This window comes from Hemicordylus capensis, chromosome 1 (genome assembly GCF_027244095.1).
Source record: "Hemicordylus capensis ecotype Gifberg chromosome 1, rHemCap1.1.pri, whole genome shotgun sequence".
NCBI lineage: Eukaryota > Metazoa > Chordata > Lepidosauria > Squamata > Cordylidae > Hemicordylus > Hemicordylus capensis.
The window spans coordinates 115,354,037-115,371,647 of NC_069657.1; the positions used below are offsets into that span (position 1 = coordinate 115,354,037).

Consider the following 17,611-nt stretch of genomic DNA (forward strand, 5'->3'; position numbering starts at 1 on the left):
TGCCACTGAAATTAGCTGAATGCACTACTTTTTACACCGGACTATGCTTGGTGAAAATTTAATTTTAATTTTTATTTTTTAATAAGAAGAAATTCTGAACATCATACTTCCCAATTACCTATAGATACCAAATTTTGCAAGTCACCTTAAGTGGTGCAGTAGGGAAATGCTTGACTAATAAGCAGAAAGTTGCCGGTCCGAATCCCCGCTGGTACTATATTGGGCAGCAGCAATATAGGAAGATGCTGAAAGGCATCATCTCATACTGTACAGGAGGAGGCAATGGTAAACCCCTCCTGTATTCTACCAAAGAAAACTACAGGGCTCTGTGGGCGCCAGGAGTTGAAATCGACTTGATGGCACACTTTACTTTGTTTACCAAATTTTGCATGAACAATCCTGTCACTTAAATTAGCTAAATGCATGACTTTTTACACCGTAATATGCTTCGGGACACGGTAATTTTGTTTGTTTGTTTAAAGCAGAAATTCTGAATTAATCATTATATTTTAACTGTTATTGTTCAACTGATTTTTAACACTCAAACAGTTCAATAATTGCAAAACAACATAATGCCCAAGAAAAGCAGAAGATCTTTCTCACATTCAATGTACTATGATTCAAATTTACCATATATGGTAATTATACACATTTCAAACTGTTCTTTTACTTATCTTTTGCAAGCACATTAATAAAACATCCTTATAAATTATATATATATATTATATACAATTTCTTGAACTTTCCTAGAAGTGTAATCTATGTAAAATGACTGCCTGGTCAACAATGGGTGTCACCTACTAGTTATTCATATTTCTGATCTTAGCCAGTATACAGCCAAAAAAAAACCCACTGTTGACATTTAGAAAATTAAGCATCCATGCTTCTGAAGAGCAGGTGATCTTACACGGAGGGGGACTTCTCCTTCCCCCAGAATTGCTTTGAGTAATGTGCAGTTATGTCCCTGGGGTCACACAACCCTCAGGGACATCACTGGTGTTTAAAGCAATTACAGGGAAACGGAAAACAGGTAAAAATCACCTCCCCACATGAAAGCATCTGCCCTTCAGAAGCATGAATGCTACTGCTGTGGCCATGGATCCTTTTGCTGCACACATGCAACTTCTAGTCAGAATGTCAACCAATATTTATTCCTTACTTTTTATCCTAATTTAATACATTCCTGTAGATTTGTTATAAATTCTACCACTGGGAACATAAATTCCAGCAATTTCAAAAAGATACCTTCTGGCCTTGGCTTTGGTTTTTCCAGCCCTCCATCTTGCATTAGCTCAAATGCAAAGGACACATTGAGCACCTGATGATTGAATTAGAAAAAAGTAATCAGTAGCATTTTTAGGCTGTTGTACAGAACATACATTACTCAGTAATTAGCTATGAATATTGTCCATCAAGAGTAAGTAATATGTATAAATACTTTAAAGATTGAGCAATTTTTAGACTATGTAAGTGTATAATTGTGACCTAAAAACTTCCTAAGCTTAACATTTAGTTGACATGAAAGTTTATCTTTATAAATCACATAAAATTAACCAAAAATAGTGTTTTACAGATTTATCTATTTAAATAATAAGGGAAAGAACTCGCACGTCTAAGTGATTTAGAGTAAGAAAATGTAAGTCAACTCCTATTCTTAAATCTGCATATTAATGCAAATACATTTAAGTCTCCAGATAAGAAACATTTTAGTTGGAAATTTCTCACAGCTGAATTTACTGTCATAGTTAAGTTCCACAGCACTATTACCGTTCAAAATAGTTTGCATCTTTTTTCCTCTATCACACTCACATTAACTCATGCAAAAGATTATTAATTCTAAAATTGTATGGAGGGGGAAATTGCGCTAACAGTGATTTGTCAAGGCCATTAAGGAAATCATATCTGACTGCAGATCAGATATGAAGCTCACATGGAGATCTTTGAGTGCATATCTCTCACATGATGGTCTAACATGACTGCTGGCTGGCTGACTGACTGACTGCTAGAAATTCCATTCAATACCCTCAGATATGGAATAACTATACTTTCTTAGTGCTCAGTGCTTTAGAGCCAAACCAGATAACATGCTTATTGCATGATTGGGGACTGTATGCTTGATTTTGTTGTGGGTTATTAATTTTTACCCCCAGTAGATAAAACAGCAGAGCACTAAGGAATGAGCGCACACTCCAGTTACAGAGTAGGTAGCAGAGGATGGTTTAGTTGTTGCAGCTATTTAGAGAAATCACATGGAGATCTTTGTAGAACTGACTACTAAGTATTTATTAGTTAAGTACACTTGGATAGGAAAGACCTAAACCTAATCTAAAGGACTACATAATGAATAGGTAAGGAGGGAGAGAGATGTTTTCATCTTCTCCCTAGGAGGAAAGGAAGGATTGTGACTCAGCACAGGAAGTGCGGAAGAGTCAGATCAGGGATCACAGAGTAGAGACAGGTAGAACAGCTAGGGAGACCCTTACTCACTATCTCTACTCCCAGTGCCCCTAGTGGTCATTAGGATAGTTGGTGCAAAAGGTCAATGCACTGGAACTCCATCTCCAACAGATTTTTCTAGTGCGTGGGGGGGCAATCTAGACAGGAATTTTGGTGCAGGGTTTAATAAACACTTTGCTACAGCTGCCACATGCCCCAGGAGAAAAGTTCCCATTTAGCTGCAGTTGAACTCCAATTGGGACTGCAGTGGGGGCAAAGGGTAAAGATTCTCTCCCTGCTCTGCAATCCCAATCCAGATTGGCCCCCTTGTATGTGCTATTTACATTACAAAATCAAGCACACAGGCTTTCTCATGCAATGGGCATATTGTTTTAGTTATGGGCACACTTTAAAAGTTTTTTAAGATATTCTGTTCTAAAAGCTCATAAGCTAAGCAAGTATATAATGCCTTTTTGAATGTGTCCATCAAGGTAGTTAGTTTTCTTTAAATCCAGATACGATTTCTAAGAAGAGAATTTACCTTTTGCTCGAAACTATCAGGAGTCAAGAAAAAGCTGTGAAGAGGCACAAAATAATCTTCAAGAAGACCCATCAGCAGCACCAGGTACACTCCATCTGCAAACTAAGAAAGACAATTTTTTCCAGTAACGTATCTCAAATGAGATCTTACTATTCTGTGCTATGATCAAAATATTCATTTCTTAATGAACAACCATAAGGCTGTGACATGCATCGAAGTCAATCAACAATAGAGAGACTTAGGTGCAAATAAATGTATTAAGAGCAGAGATGCTTCTACAGTGAAGCCTAATGACATTATAAAGATCGGATCTACATGGTAGTTTGGATTTACAGCAAGGTGAAGCTCTGTTGTCGCCACATCCTCCATATAAATAATTAGCCCATAGTTTACAGCCTTATAAAGAGGTGGAAATTTCCTGGAGATCATGAAATAATTGGCTGCCCATCACAGCAAAGTGAATTAACAGGTTAGCTCAATGTGTGTTCTGTCATTGAAACACATTCTCTTAAAGCCTCTCCCCTACTTTTGGGTGTCTTACCTTTATTATGAATGAGCTCGTCTCATACATTGTCAAGGTATACTAAAATACAGATAATCTAAAATACCACAGCATAGAACTGATTTGATATACTTCAGTCAGATTTATTAGAAGTAAAGGAAAAGTCAGTCATGTAAGAACAGTCAAGACTTTCAATTATCTAAGCACCAAGCTAGAAGAACAAAGAACTAAGATGCATTGTGTGCACATGCATGCATTTAGTCATGTAATAAATTTCTTGCACAAACTGGGAGATCTCACACTCAAAACCTGGGAGATAAACCAACAGCAAGTAAGTTGTATCTTCTAGAGTTACAAAGAGCTGGAATGTGAGATCTTTTGATTTAATTATTCTCTTCTGCTTGAGCAAGGGGGCAGGACAGGAGTAATTATGCCTGAGACCTGTTCCCAATTTTTCCTGCAGGCTTACAGGGTTGCCAACTGTCCCAAATCAAGAGGGAATTCCCTCATTTCAGGGAGGAAATGTTTGTCCTGATTGGGATAACATTTCTCCCACATTTTGCTGGCAGGGGACGGGCGGACAGAGGCAGGATGACAAACATCCTGAACTCACCACTCTGTTGTTCCTTTCCCTGCTGCTGTAACTTGAGCTTAGGTGATGAACTGCCAGCCTGGGACCCACCCGCCAATCAGCTGTTAGGCGGGTGGACGGAGTTTGCACAGGAGACAGCTTAGCAGCTTCCTTCATCTCCAGTCTGGTTGCTACAAGCAGTTAGCTGCCTCTCTCTCTCTCTCTCTCTCTCTCTCTCTCTCTCTCTCTCTCACACACACACACACACACACACACACACACACAAACACACACACAAACACGCGCGCGTATCTAGGGAAAATAGCGCCTAGGGCAAGCACTGAAATTGCACCCCCTGTCCAAACATCTGACACCCATCTTTTAGATAACTTTACTATAATATCAGCTGAAAAATATAAGCCACGCTCGTTAATCTTTTAAAATTTCAAAAACTATTTAGCAGTGGATGTAGCCAGACCAAAAAATGCTGGGAAACTACAAATTTCAGTACGCTGCGGCTCATGAAATACCCAAATACTATTTGGAGGTGTACTTGGAAAACTAATGTCTAATTCTCTACTATGCATTGTAGCATCACTATTACATCAGTTTTAAAAATAAATGGAGAATTTGGCTTTTCCCAGATACTCTGAAAATAATTAAAGGATATGCAGAGTAAACTGTGTCACTGCTTGGAATATATTCTGGTATTTCAGAAAGACAGTTAAAATGAGAGAAAGAGAGCAAGAAACTCCCAGTGGGCCTTAATGCTAAGGATTTCACACTGATTCAAAGACAAACTCACCATTAATAGCCATATTATTAAGACACCACATTTAACTCACTTATCATAAGAAGCAAAGTAAGAGCAAATGAATACAATCCTAGCTCATAAGCTTCAGCTCAGTATTCACAAGCCCTGATTCTCTGTACATAGTGCCAAACTGAATATGTGTACAGTGACTTATATTATTATTTTTTAACCCGTAGCCCCTTCAGGGCGCTTCCTATAGGCCGTGGGAGGGGGGCATCTGCAAAAGTTACTCCTCCCACCGCTGGCCTCTAGGGCCTCGAAGAGACCATTTGAGCATGTGCTGTGGCCATTTTTTAAAATAATTATTTTTTTTAAAAAAATGGCTGCTGGAAACAAAATGGCCACTGTGCATGCTCAAATGGCCTCTGTGAGGCCTGGCATGGCCTAGGGCCTCACAGAGGCCATTTGAGCATGTGCAGTGGCCATTTTGTTTTTGGTGGCCATTTTTTTAAAAAAAATTAATTTTAAGAATTTGCGCCCCCCTTCAAGTGGCGCCCAGGGAATGTGCCCTGCCTGCCCCACAATAGATACGCCCCTGCACACACACACAGCAGCACTAAACTGATAATAAAATTTAAGGTATGGAGGTTATCTGGGCTGGAGGCGGGGGGGGTAGGAGAGGAACTGGAAAAGAGACGCATGTGGAAAAGTAAAAGGTAAGCAGGGAGTAAAGGAAGCAGGCTGCTGTAGGCATCTGTTATCCATTGGGTTTTTTCCACTCTAGTACCCACCACCCCGGACGCCCTCTTGTCTTTTCAGTGCAGAGAACTAAAACTGCTTTGCTAAGACTCTTAAGGTGCCTTAGAAGAATGAGAAATGAGCACATTTATTGTTTGTAGCTTTTGAATGGCTGAGCTCTCTCTCTGGCTCCTGTATTGAATTTATATTTGCCAGAGTTGTTCTCCCTGCAACAACCTGAACGTGGCATGGGGCGGGGGCGGGGGTGGGGAGAGACTTTTAAAATTATTTCTTTCCCCTGGTTCTTTGGTGCCAAAAAGGAGATGCTGCTGCTGGCAAGGTCTTGTTTCTTTTTTCTCCAGAGTCCAGCCAGACTCAGCATGGAGAGTTTCTCTGCTGCTAACTCATCACCTGGAGCTTCCTGTGGGTGTAATTAATACTGCGGGAAGCAAAAAGAGCTCCTGCAAGTCATTGGCTGTGGTGTGGCCAACTTGGGACTCTTCTGCCATTGCTGGTGGACTATTGCTCCCATCATTCCCAGATGTTGTGGCTCAGGATGATAGTCCACAGCAGCTAGAAAGTCCCAGGTTGGCTATTTTTGTTCTGGGGAATAGTTAGGGTGAGCAAAAGGTAGATATTTTTATTTTATTTATTTATATACTTCTATCCCGCTCTTCCTCCGAGGAGCTCAGAGCGGTATACATGGTTATTTTTATTCTCACAACAACCCTGTGAGGTACAGTAGGTTAGGCTGAGAGATGAATGACTGGCCCAGAGTCACCCAGGGAGTTTCATGGTTGAATGGGGATTCGAACTCCCAGTCCTAGTCCAACACTCTAACCACTATGCTATGCTGGCGGATCTACTTGTAGATTTCTGGGTGAGGCATGATTTTGACTCCCACCTTTCTTCTTAACATTATTTTGTTTTAAGAACTTGATGACTCTCCATTCGACTCCCCACTTTCCCGTGTGCTTCTACAACAGCAAACGGAACAGCTTACAAATAAACATCAACCATGAAGTGTAAAATAGTTGCAGGGGAATTTTATTCCTTTGCTATGTAAACTATTTTGAGAAAGTCTTGGTTGAAATGTCGTATAACTTGAATATGTTCTAAATAATAACAATGCTGGCATCATTCACTAGCATATAATACAATAACATATACATCATTGATACTCAGGCTCTTGATTACCACTGCATTCACCTCCAGTCTCTCCCCCCCCAACCCCACCCCCCCAAAAACCCCTAGTGTCCCTCATTCTGGCAATGAAATGTTGACAACCCTAAGGTACTAACACAGAGGAAAATTACTTGAGCAGAACAAGACCTTTTTGATCCGGAGTTAGGCTTGATAAGGTAATATTGAACTACAAGTAAATGTTAGCCCATTGAATAACGGGCGCTAGGAAGGGAAGGGGCCCAAATTCGCCCTTCTGCTCGGCTCCGGCGGCATTGCCGCCAGGCCTCGGCGGCGGCTCTGCCACCACCTTAGCCAGCTTCCCCCGCCGCCTCTTCCCCCCTCAATCAGCGGCTGGGCGGACTCTGGGGGCGCCGCTGCCGGTCCGGTCCGGGCTGCCCCCGCCTCACATTCCCGGCTGGTCTCCCTGGCCGGGCAAGGGCCCCAAGGACTCCCAGCCTCCCGGCTTCGGCGGCGGCGCCAGGCCTCAGCGGTGGCTCCGCCGACACCTCAGCCGGCTTCCCCCGCCTCCTCCCCCCGCCCGGCTTCGGCGGCGCGGCCAGGCCGCGGCCATGGCTCCGCTGCTGCCTTGGCCGCGCCTCGGCCAGTGTCCCCCGCCGCCGCTTATCCGGCTTCTTCGGGGCGGCCGCTTCTGGCCACCCAAGATGGCCGCCAGGTCCTGCCGTTCATGCCTCCCTTGCTCTGTTCTGGGCATGTGCTGCGCGCATGCCCAGAACAGGCCAGGCACGAACGCACGCTTGGTGTCCGTCCACGGATGGACACCAAGCGTTTTATTAGAGAGGATGGAATCACATTATGTCTAGCCATCACATCTTCATACATTTGAATGATTGTCTCACATCAAGCCAAGGATATTATTTGTGTTTACAATACTGCACCTCCAGTGGAAGAGTCTCAGACATAAACATAGGTTTTACCTGTCTCTCCAGCATTCCCTGTGAGAGAAACTTCATACCACTACCATGTTTTTTTTTTTTTTGAGACAGACAAAACCTTTAGACATTTTTAATGTCTGATAAACAGACAAAGAACAATGGATTTTTTAGAAACCCATCTTTTCTCTGAAGGTGAGAAGCAAGATTATGATGGTAATACTCATGTGTTCTGCATATGGATTTTTGAACATAGAAATCCACAGAAATTTTTTTTTTGTTTTTTAAAACCTTTTCTTTCCTGCAGTATAGATATATTTAAAAGCCCTAGGAACATCCCAAAGAGAACATTATTATTACAAGCCCACTGGCTCTGTCACAGAGCCGGTGGGGGCTGAAGGGATTGGGGACCGTGTGGCCCCCGGAAGTTGCCGGATGCCCCATGAAAATGCATGAGTCATCCTGGAGAGACCCCTGAGCTTGCAGCCTCCCAGCCGGGGGTCTACTTGTTTGTCGCCGCATGCCATGACAACAAACGAGCAACGAAATGAGGTTAACGGAACGCCCACTCCATTAATCTCATTTAAGGGGAGGGTGCTTTAGGTGGGCAAGCGGCCTTGGGAGCACCGGGGTTCCTGCCTGGGGTGCCCCACAATCACTGGGAAGTGGGCTAAGCTCCCTTAGCCTGTTTCCCAGTGATCTTGGGAATAGCCTCATTCCCCCCCCCCACACAAGCATAATCTAAAAGCAGACATGAGGCTCCTCCATGAAGTTTTTCACATCTGGCTTTTAGTTCGCATCTCCTCCAGATAAGGGCCAAATTTACCCCAAAGTCCCTGTGAACTATCAGGGAGCACTTCACACACAATCCTGGCTTTTCATTGTGCATTAGAGTGTAGCCCGATTTATAAAAGTGGGGGGAATCCACCCTTTGCGTTGGTTTTTTGAGGCAACTTCCAACTTAAACTCATAGTAAAGCCTCACAGAAAACCCATGGTAAAGCCTGCTGTCTGGGAAAGCTGCAATCGGGCTCTGTACTGGAGGACTGGAAAGTAGCCAATGTAACACCGATTTTCAAAAAGGGATCTAGAGGCAATCAGGGAAATTACAGGCCGGTTACTTTAAGGTCCGTTCTAGGAAAACTGGTGAAAAGCATCCTCAAGGATACAATTGTAAAGCAAATAGAAGAACAGGCCCTGCTGGGAGAGAACCAGCATGGCTTCCGCAAAGGTAAATCTTGCCTCAACAACCTTTTGCAGTTCTTTGAGAGTGTAAACAAAAGTGTGGAAAAAGGTGATCCAGTTGACATAGTATACCTGGACTTCCAAAAAGCTTTTGACAAAGTTCCTCATCAAAGACTCCTGAAGAAACTTAGCAGTCATGGGATAAGGGGACAAGTACATGTGTGGATTGCTAACTGGTTGAATGACAGAGGGTAGGTATAAATGGAGAGTTTTCAGAATGGAGGGAAGTAAGAAGTGGGGTCCCTCAGGGATCTGTACTGGGACCGGTGCTTTTTAATTTATTCATAAATGATCTAGAAGTTGGGGTAAGCAGTGAGGTGTCCAGATTTCCAGATGATACCAATCCAAAACTGATTGTGAGGAGCTCCAAGAGGATCTCTCCAAACTGGGGGAGTGGGCGACAAAATGGCAAATGCAGTTCAATGTTGGCAAGTGTAAAGTGATTCACATTGGAACGAAAAACCACAAATTCAAGTATACGTTAATGGGATCTGAGCTGTTGGTGACTGACCAGGAGAGGGATCTTGGGGTTGTGGTGGACAGCTCCATGCTGGGGATAATTAGGAAGGGGATTGAAAATAAACCGGCTAATATTATAATGCCCTTATACAAAACTATGGTGTGGCCACACCTGGAGTGGAGTACTGCATACAATTCTGGTCACCACATCTAAAAAAGGACATTGTAGAACTGGAAAAGGTGCAGAACAGGGCAACCAGGATGATCAGGGGCCTAGAGCACCTTTCTTATGAGGCAAGACTACAACACCTGGGGCTTTTTAGTTTAGAAAAAAGACGACTGTGGGGAGACATGATAGAGGTCTATAAAATCATGCATGTTGTGGAGAAAGTGGAGAGAGAGAAATTCTTTTCCCTCTCACACAACATTAGAACCAGGGGTCACTCCATGGAATTGATTGCCAGGAGGCCTAGGACCAACAAACGGAAGTAATTTTTCACATAACACATAATCCACTTGTGGAACTCTCTGCCACAGGATGTGGTGACAGCCAACAACCTGGATGGCTTTAAGAGGGATTTGGATAACTTTATGGAGGGGAGGTCTACCATCGGCTACTAGTTGGAGGGCTGAAGACCACTTCCACCCTTGGGGCAGGATGCTTCTGAGTACCAGTTGCAGGAGAGTGGCAGCAGGAGAGAGGGCATGCCCTCAACTCCTGCCTGTGGCTTCCAGTGGCATCTGGTGGGCCACTGTACTAAACAGGATGCTGGACTAGATGGGCCTTGGGCCTGATCCAGCAGGGCTGTTCTTATGTTCTAAAGCTCCATGTAATTTAAAGAAAATGGGGGTGGGGGCACCAGGTATGTTTACATATAATGGGAGATATTCACTGTTCATGCACAAGTAGGACATTGCACAAGGCTGTTACATGGATAAAGTAACCTCTGTTCCAGTGGCAGACTAGTGGAAGACTTGTGCAACATGGTTCACTTCTTTGACAGCCTCTTCTGCCACCACAGTAATTCCCCCCTGCCTACTAATGGCTGAGCTACATTACAGAGCACTGCCACCATTAAAACTCCATTCAATAAGCATCACTATGGACGTGTCAAACTAAAATGGCCACTTAAATCTTAGTATAGATTTAAGTGTTGCTTTCGCTTATTACTTTAGCTTAGAGAAGATCCTCCTTCAGTCATACCCTGATTATTTCATTCACCTATAGTATATTCTCCTCTTTCATTTAAAACTCTGGTTATCTGAGCCAATGTCTTAGATGTTGTTCAAATTTCTCTTAGCCTCTGGCAGTGCAAACAACTTCTTAGTTTTGTGAATGCCAGCTTCAGCAGCATCTTTTTGGGAATTTCCAGGACATTCTGAGCCACAATTCTTTAATCAAGAAAACAATGAGACACATAAACCACAAAAACAAAAAACTGGATTCTGCTACCATAACTTAACCCTTTTCAACACTTTATTACTCTTCCTTTCAAATTCATACAAATGACATCATTTTCACAGAAAAGGCCTGCCAAAGTTTCCCTCTGACTCACAGAATGGCCAGTCTTCATGCAAGATGTTGCATAGTACCAGCAATGGGGCTGGCAAGCCAAAGGGAAAGCTATGGAGAATTGGACACAGGCAGCATGTTGGTCTTTCACCAATGGCCCCTCCTACATTCAGTAAGAAGAACAATGTTTCTAAATTCAGTAAGAGGAACTTTTCTTTGTATGTGCACAGATAAAGGACATCTCAATAGGAAGATCAAATGAGTTTATGAATGGGAAAGGGCTGGCATACCGGTCACACACTTTCCATTTATCTCTGCCTAAGAATACCCAGATCCAAAATGCCTGAGGAAAGGTAGAAAAGTACAGAGCAATAACAGAATATGCTGTTCCCAGTTCTGTTCTCCCTAGCCATTTAAAAATTTGGGGAGACTCTACATCAGAGTTATCAAAAAGATGTTGAATAGGAGGCAGGAATCCCTAAGGAGGCACAGAAATAACTGGATGGAGGCGGAAACTTTGTTATACTGACCCTACCCAAAAAGTGAGTCACTGAATAATCTGTCTAATTTTTTAGTTCTGATGCAGGAAGCATACTTTCTCCCTTTGCCACCCCCGCCACCCTTGGTTGTAATTGTTTCCTGGTGAAGGCCTGAAGGTTTCTGTGGAGTACACTTTCTATTAACCTACCTTCATTTTAAAATCATACCAATGTTCTTCTTAATACAAGTGATTTGCATTTCTCTACCTAGAAATACGCATTGGGTCTCATCACCTTTGCTTTGACATCCCTTTGGTAGTTACATTAATGTATAATTTACTTATTAGGAGTCAAATCACCTAGTGCAATTTTGAAACAAGAAATAAAAAGCTACTTTGTCATTATCAATCCCCTCTCGAATTAGGTGTCAATTCCTGCATAACTTGTTCTGGATGAGAAGTGGGTCTTCTTTTTGTGGGTATTTTTTGAAAATTTTACTATTAGTTGTAAAAAGTGTTGCAATAGATTACAAAAGCAGGTTTTTACGGGAGACAAAGAAAATTTGCTCTAGACATAATAACATCTTTGTAGTGCTATGAATTTGCTTTTACAGGAGTGATGGGGAAGAGGGAGAGTCCCTATTCTAGTCCAGTCAGAATTGTTCAGCAACAAGTATTACCCATACATTCTGATCTCTGAATCAGGGATAGGCTTGCTAAGGAAATCCCCTGAGAAGGGGCCCAGGAAGGTCAACAAAACCCCTAAACAGGCTCAGCTAGTTTTGTAGAAGTGCATAATGGCAAAGCCCAAGCAGGTAAAATCCCCTGGCATTATCAGGCAGAAAAGTTCATGGATAAACAGTTTCATAATCTTTCCTACTTCAACAAATCATTCTTCCCAATATATCAGAAAGAAAAAAAGGACACCGGGGCATATGACTTGGGTACTCTGGACAAAGAGCCAAACAGCCCAGGTACATGTGAATAATAATATTTAAGACCAAAGTGTCTGTGCCATCCAAGTGAACTAGCCAGCTGATCAGAGATAGTTCCACAAGATATATGTGAAATTGCTTCTTATCAAGTCAGATCATTTTTCTATCTAGTTCAGTAACGTCTAAGAATGGGTCTCCTGGGTTTCAGGGGAGGATGGCATTGCCAGGTTTGCTCTGAAGCATGGTAGTTACCACCCTTCATTTTATTTATTTATTTATATTTATTTTTACATTTTTATACCGCCTTTCATTAAAAGAAAACCCCAAGGCGGTTTACAAAAGTTAAAAACATACAGCAAAAAGCAGTAAAAACACCAAGCTAAAAACAAGCATAAAAACAAGACAACAGATAAAAACACACAAGAACAGCAGTAAAAGACGATTATGTAAAAGCCTGGGTAAAAAGCCAAGTCTTTAAAAGCTTTCTAAAAGCTGTGATGGAGTCCGAGGAACGAATGGCCACCGGGAGAGCATTCCAGAGTCTAGGAGCAGCAACAGAGAAGGCCCTGTCCCGAGTGCACGACAGCCGGGCCTCCCTCATTGTCGGCACCCGGAGCAGGGCCCCCTCAGCTGTCCTCGTCAAGTGGGCAGCAACCCTTGGGAGCAGGCGGTCCCTCAAATACCAGGGGCCCAAACCGTTTAGGGCTTTAAAGGTCAAAACCAGCACCTTGAATTGGACCCGGAAACAAACCGGCAGCCAGTGCAGCTCTTTCAAAATGGGGGTGATATGTTCCCAATGGGCAGCTCCGGATAAAACCCTCGCTGCCGCATTTTGCACTAGCTGTAGTTTCCGGATATTCTTCTAGGGCAGCCCCACGTAGAGCGCATTACAGTAATCCAGCCGCGACGTGACTAAGGCATGGGTAACCATGGCCAGATCTGCCTTCTCGAGAAAGGGACGCAACTGGCGCACCAGCCGAAGCCGTGCAAAGGCACCCCTGGCCACCGCCTCCACCTGAGCTTCCAAAAGCAGAGCCGGGTCCAGTAGTACCCCCAAGCTGCGTACTTGCTCCTTCAAGGGGAGTGCAACCCCATCCAGAACCGGTAAAATCTCCTCATCCCGATTGGCTCTCCTACTGACCAACAGTACCTCCGTCTTATCCGGATTCAATTTCAGTTTGTTAGCCCACATCCAACCCATCACGGCCTCCTGCACCCGATTCAGGACATCCACCGCCTCCCTAGGATCAGATTACAAGGAGATAGAGCTGAGTATCATCCACATATTGCTGACAACTCAGTCCAAATCCCCGGATGACCTCTCCCAGCGGCTTCATGTAGATGTTAAACAGCATGGGGGACAAGACCGAACCCTGCGGGACCCCACGGGGCCGAGCAGTAGTCCCCCAGCACCACCTTCTGGACCCTCCCCTCAAGAAAGGACCGGAACCACTGCAACGCAGTGCCTCTGATTCCCATACTCGAGAGGCGGCCCAGAAGGATACCATGGTCGATGGTATCGAACGCCGCCGAGAGGTCCAGCAGAACCAACAGGGACGCACTCCCCCTGTCTAGTTCCCGGCGTAGGTCATCCACTAGAGCGAACAAGGCAGTCTCAGTCCCATACCCGGGGCGGAAGCCAGATTGAAAAGGGTCCAGATGACTATGCTTTGGCTTAATGTGAGGAATTTAACTCAATTTAGTGCAAACAGGAGAGAGAGAGAGAGAGAGAGAGAAACTGGGAACAGAAAAAGAGGTCTATAGCTATCTGCTTAGCCACTTAGCCACGGGCTAGAATAATGAAATGGGAGATTCTCCAGGCAGCTAGTTCTCAGCTTGCAAGAACTTGAGGGGCCCAAAAATAGTGATTTCAGCTCAGAGTTTCTCAGGCTTGGGAATCCCTAGGACTCATTCACAGAAGGTGCTTTCTTTCTGGTCCAGTGTTCCCTCTAAGGCATGTGCACATGTGCACGCTCACAAGTTTTTTTATGTCCACTCAGTTAATTTTAGATCCTGCTCAGGTTAAATCAAGAAGGCCCCATTCTGAACGCACGTGTGTACATACTGTCTTGATACTGCCGCTCAGAACAAAATTCATTCTGCACACAGATGAAAAAAATGAGAGAGAACACTACTCTGGTCTTTCAGTGGGGTGGATGGTTGAGTTAGCGAGAGGTGGACAACCTCAATCCTTCTTCCCAATATAACAGCGAGGTACATCTGAATCCTCAGGTACCTCTGAAGCAGGCAAGGTTAACCAAATGCTGAAGTTTGGATGGACATTGATCTGGAGTCTACCACAAGTGCTGGATAAAGTGCTAAACTAAGAGGGGGTTTTAGGTCCTTTTGGGTGGCTGAGCTGAGTGTCCTTTCATTAGGAAGGGGGAAATTGGATTCCAACCTCAGTGCCCCTAAGCTTTGTCTCTTCTAGTATTCTCTATGCATGCTCAGGGGCTGTGACTATCAGAGTGGTATCTCTTAGTCCCCTCGACTGCACCACTGACCCAGGGCACTTAAGAAAAACCTTGCCAGAATGACTCTTCCTTTCTTGAATCAGAGGAATGCACTCAGGCAGAGGCTTCCTGCTGCTAGAAAGAGGAATACAGCCAAGATTCAATCTGAGGTGCAATGGGAACAGGTGGGAATGGCAACAATGGATTAAATACATGGAGGAATCGTGTACATTGTCCTGAGCATCTTGAAGGAAGAATGGGATTTTAAAAATGGGTTAGATCCAAAGAACAACCAGCAAAGTCACATTAAAATTAATGATGGTCTGCAACCACTTGTACAAGAATTTACACAAGAATTGCTGTACTATAATAGGTTGGTTCTATAGTGAGTTTTCATTTGTGCCAGAAGCTACACAAGGTCTAGAACAAAAGGAAGGAAAACCTTTGGATTTAGTATCACATGAACTGTGCTGTGATCTAGCAAGAGTTGTAAGTTGGTGCTTATATGCCAATGCCAGAAGCCTCCAAGCCAAGATGGGTGAGCTGGAGTGCTTGGTTGCTAACACAGAAATAGGTATAGTGTTAGATTCAATCCCTTCTTTAACATACAGTGCTACTCCACCTCCAAGGCGCCCCTCCCTGTCCTTTCTATAGAGTTTATATCCAGGGATAACAGTGTCCCACTGGTTCTCACTGTTCTACCATGTTTCCGTTATGCCCACTATATCTATTTCTGCATTAGCAACAAAGCATTCCTGCTCGCCAATCTTGGCTCAGAGGCTTCTGGCATTGGATTATAAGCACCTATATAATGAACCTCTTAACTGGTGTGTGCTATCTTTCTTTTGGCTCTTTGATCTCTGACCAGCTAGCACAGCCTTTTGTCTGCTCTTTATGTGGTTCTGCTCTGTCCCATTTTGTTTTATCTAAATCTTTTATACCCTCTCACCTTAAGGAATGGCATTTGCCGAACCAGATGCTGCCCAGCTCCTGTTGGTTAGTTCCAAGGTGTCATTTTAAAAACCACACTGCAACCTTTTTTTATTTTAAGTGCCAGTAGTCTGGTTCCATCTTGGTTCACATGCAGCCCATCCCTTTTGTACAGGCTTTGCTTGCCCCAAAATGTATGCCAGTTCCTAACAAATCTAAAGCCCTCCTTCCAGCACCAATGTCTCACCCACTCATTGAGACTTCCTAGCTCTGCCTATCTCATTGACCCTGCACGTGGAACAGGTAGCATTTCTGAGAATGCTACCTTGGGGGTCCTGGATTTCCAATATGCTGCCTATCAGCCTAAATTTGGCTTCCAGGACCTCCCAACTACATTTCCCCATATTGTTTGTGCCAACATGCACCATGACAGCGGTCTCCTCCCAAGCACTGCCTAACAGCCTATCTAGATGCCATGTGATGTCCGCAACCTTTGTACCAGGCAGGCAAGTCACTGTGCGGTCTAAATGCGGGTCACAGGCCTATCTCTCTATACCTCTATTGATTGAATCACCCACTACAATGAGGCCCCCATGCCCTAGAGGAGCACCCCCTGTGAGAAAGAATATGGACTCATCATCCATGGAAGGGATCCCTTCTAAACGAAAATTTCCCTCTTCCTTAAACTGATGTCCTCCTTCCCTGAGACCGTCATTCTTCCTGACTACCAGCCTTGGAGTGGGATGCCTGAAGGTCTTGTCCACATACCTCTCTGTCTCTCTTGAGCTTCTTCAGATCCACCACCTTGGTCTCAATGGAACAAACATGTTCCCTGTGAGCCAGGAGCTCCTTGCACCAAGCACACACCCATGACTTCTGCCCATGGAGCAAACAGTCCTACATGTGACACTCTGTGCAATACACTGGGAAGTGTCCCTTCCTCTGCTGGCTTTCTATCTTCATAACTGGTTTTGTTGGCTGTTTAGAGTATTTGGAGTTTGTTTATTAGAAAGTTAGGTCTTAGCTGTATTGGTCAGCAATTTAACAGTTTAAATTTTCTTTCCCAAGGTAGTACTTACCTTCCCACTGGGCTCTTTGTGATCAAGGGGACTCATTTCAGGCTCCCGCACACACTTCCCCCCTGAATTCCACGCAAATCTCCAATGCCCTGTTTGCTATACCTGTTTGCTAAGCTCTGTTTGCTAGGTTCTCTGGCCTTTGCCTCTTATATAAAGTGTAGGCTTCAAACTGAAACAGGAATGTGGCTCACAGGAATGTGGCCTGTCCCACCAGATGTGACTCACTACAGCCCTAGTTGACTCCTCCCTCTCCAGGCAGAGAGAAACAACAATAGGCCATAGACCCCTCACAGCAAGCCTTAGCAAATGTTAGCCCTGGTTAAAAAAAAAACCCAAAAAAGAAAAAAGAAAAACACACACACACACACACACACACACACACACACACAGACACGGATTTCTCTCTTAAAGAGAAATCAGCCCCTCAAAATATCCCCTCCTCCTGTTAGTTTGTTTGAAGAAAAAAGGGTTGTTGTTGTTTTGTGTAGAAAAGCTTGCTTGCCCGCCCGCATCTGCTTCTGCTCTTTCCAAAGTATGCTTCCAAATCACATAGTATCCCACTATGTGATTTGGAACTGCAGGCTTGCAGTTTCCATCTTGGCTATGAGCTCACGGGGCTGTGAACTTTGTACAAGTGCATATTTGGCAAAACTATCAAGTTGGTCGCTTAGCACATGCAAACTTGGGGCAACTATTACCCAAGGTCAGTATAACAAGCGACTGCAAGGTGTAACCCTAAGGTCCCCTCTTTTCAGAGAAGGAAGCTGGCTGAACAGATGCAAGTTAAGGAGAGAGACTATTTTTCAAGGGAACAGAAAACTCCTTTTTTTAACTTAAAGGATTAATTTCACTACTCATCTTAACAGGAACTCAGAGAGGACTAAGCATTCCCACCCCACTATC

The 17,611-nt window shown here is 43.9% G+C and overlaps 1 protein-coding gene across 4 annotated transcripts in view; it reads right to left on the reverse strand.

Annotated features, from left to right (window-relative positions):
• The window catches only part of PARVA (parvin alpha), a 133,887-nt gene that overhangs the window by 14,488 nt on the left and 101,788 nt on the right, over positions 1-17,611 (reverse strand). For all 4 annotated transcript variants that reach the window (XR_008312122.1, XM_053277267.1, XM_053277281.1 and 1 more), the window contains exons 11-12: positions 2,978-3,079; positions 1,246-1,318 (exon numbers count right to left, since the gene is read on the reverse strand). Coding sequence is in view for 3 of the 4 variants with exons in the window: in XM_053277267.1 (XP_053133242.1) it covers positions 1,246-1,318; positions 2,978-3,079 (175 nt within the window). In the remaining variant the exon portion in view is untranslated. The remainder of the gene's footprint in view (positions 1-1,245; positions 1,319-2,977; positions 3,080-17,611) is intronic.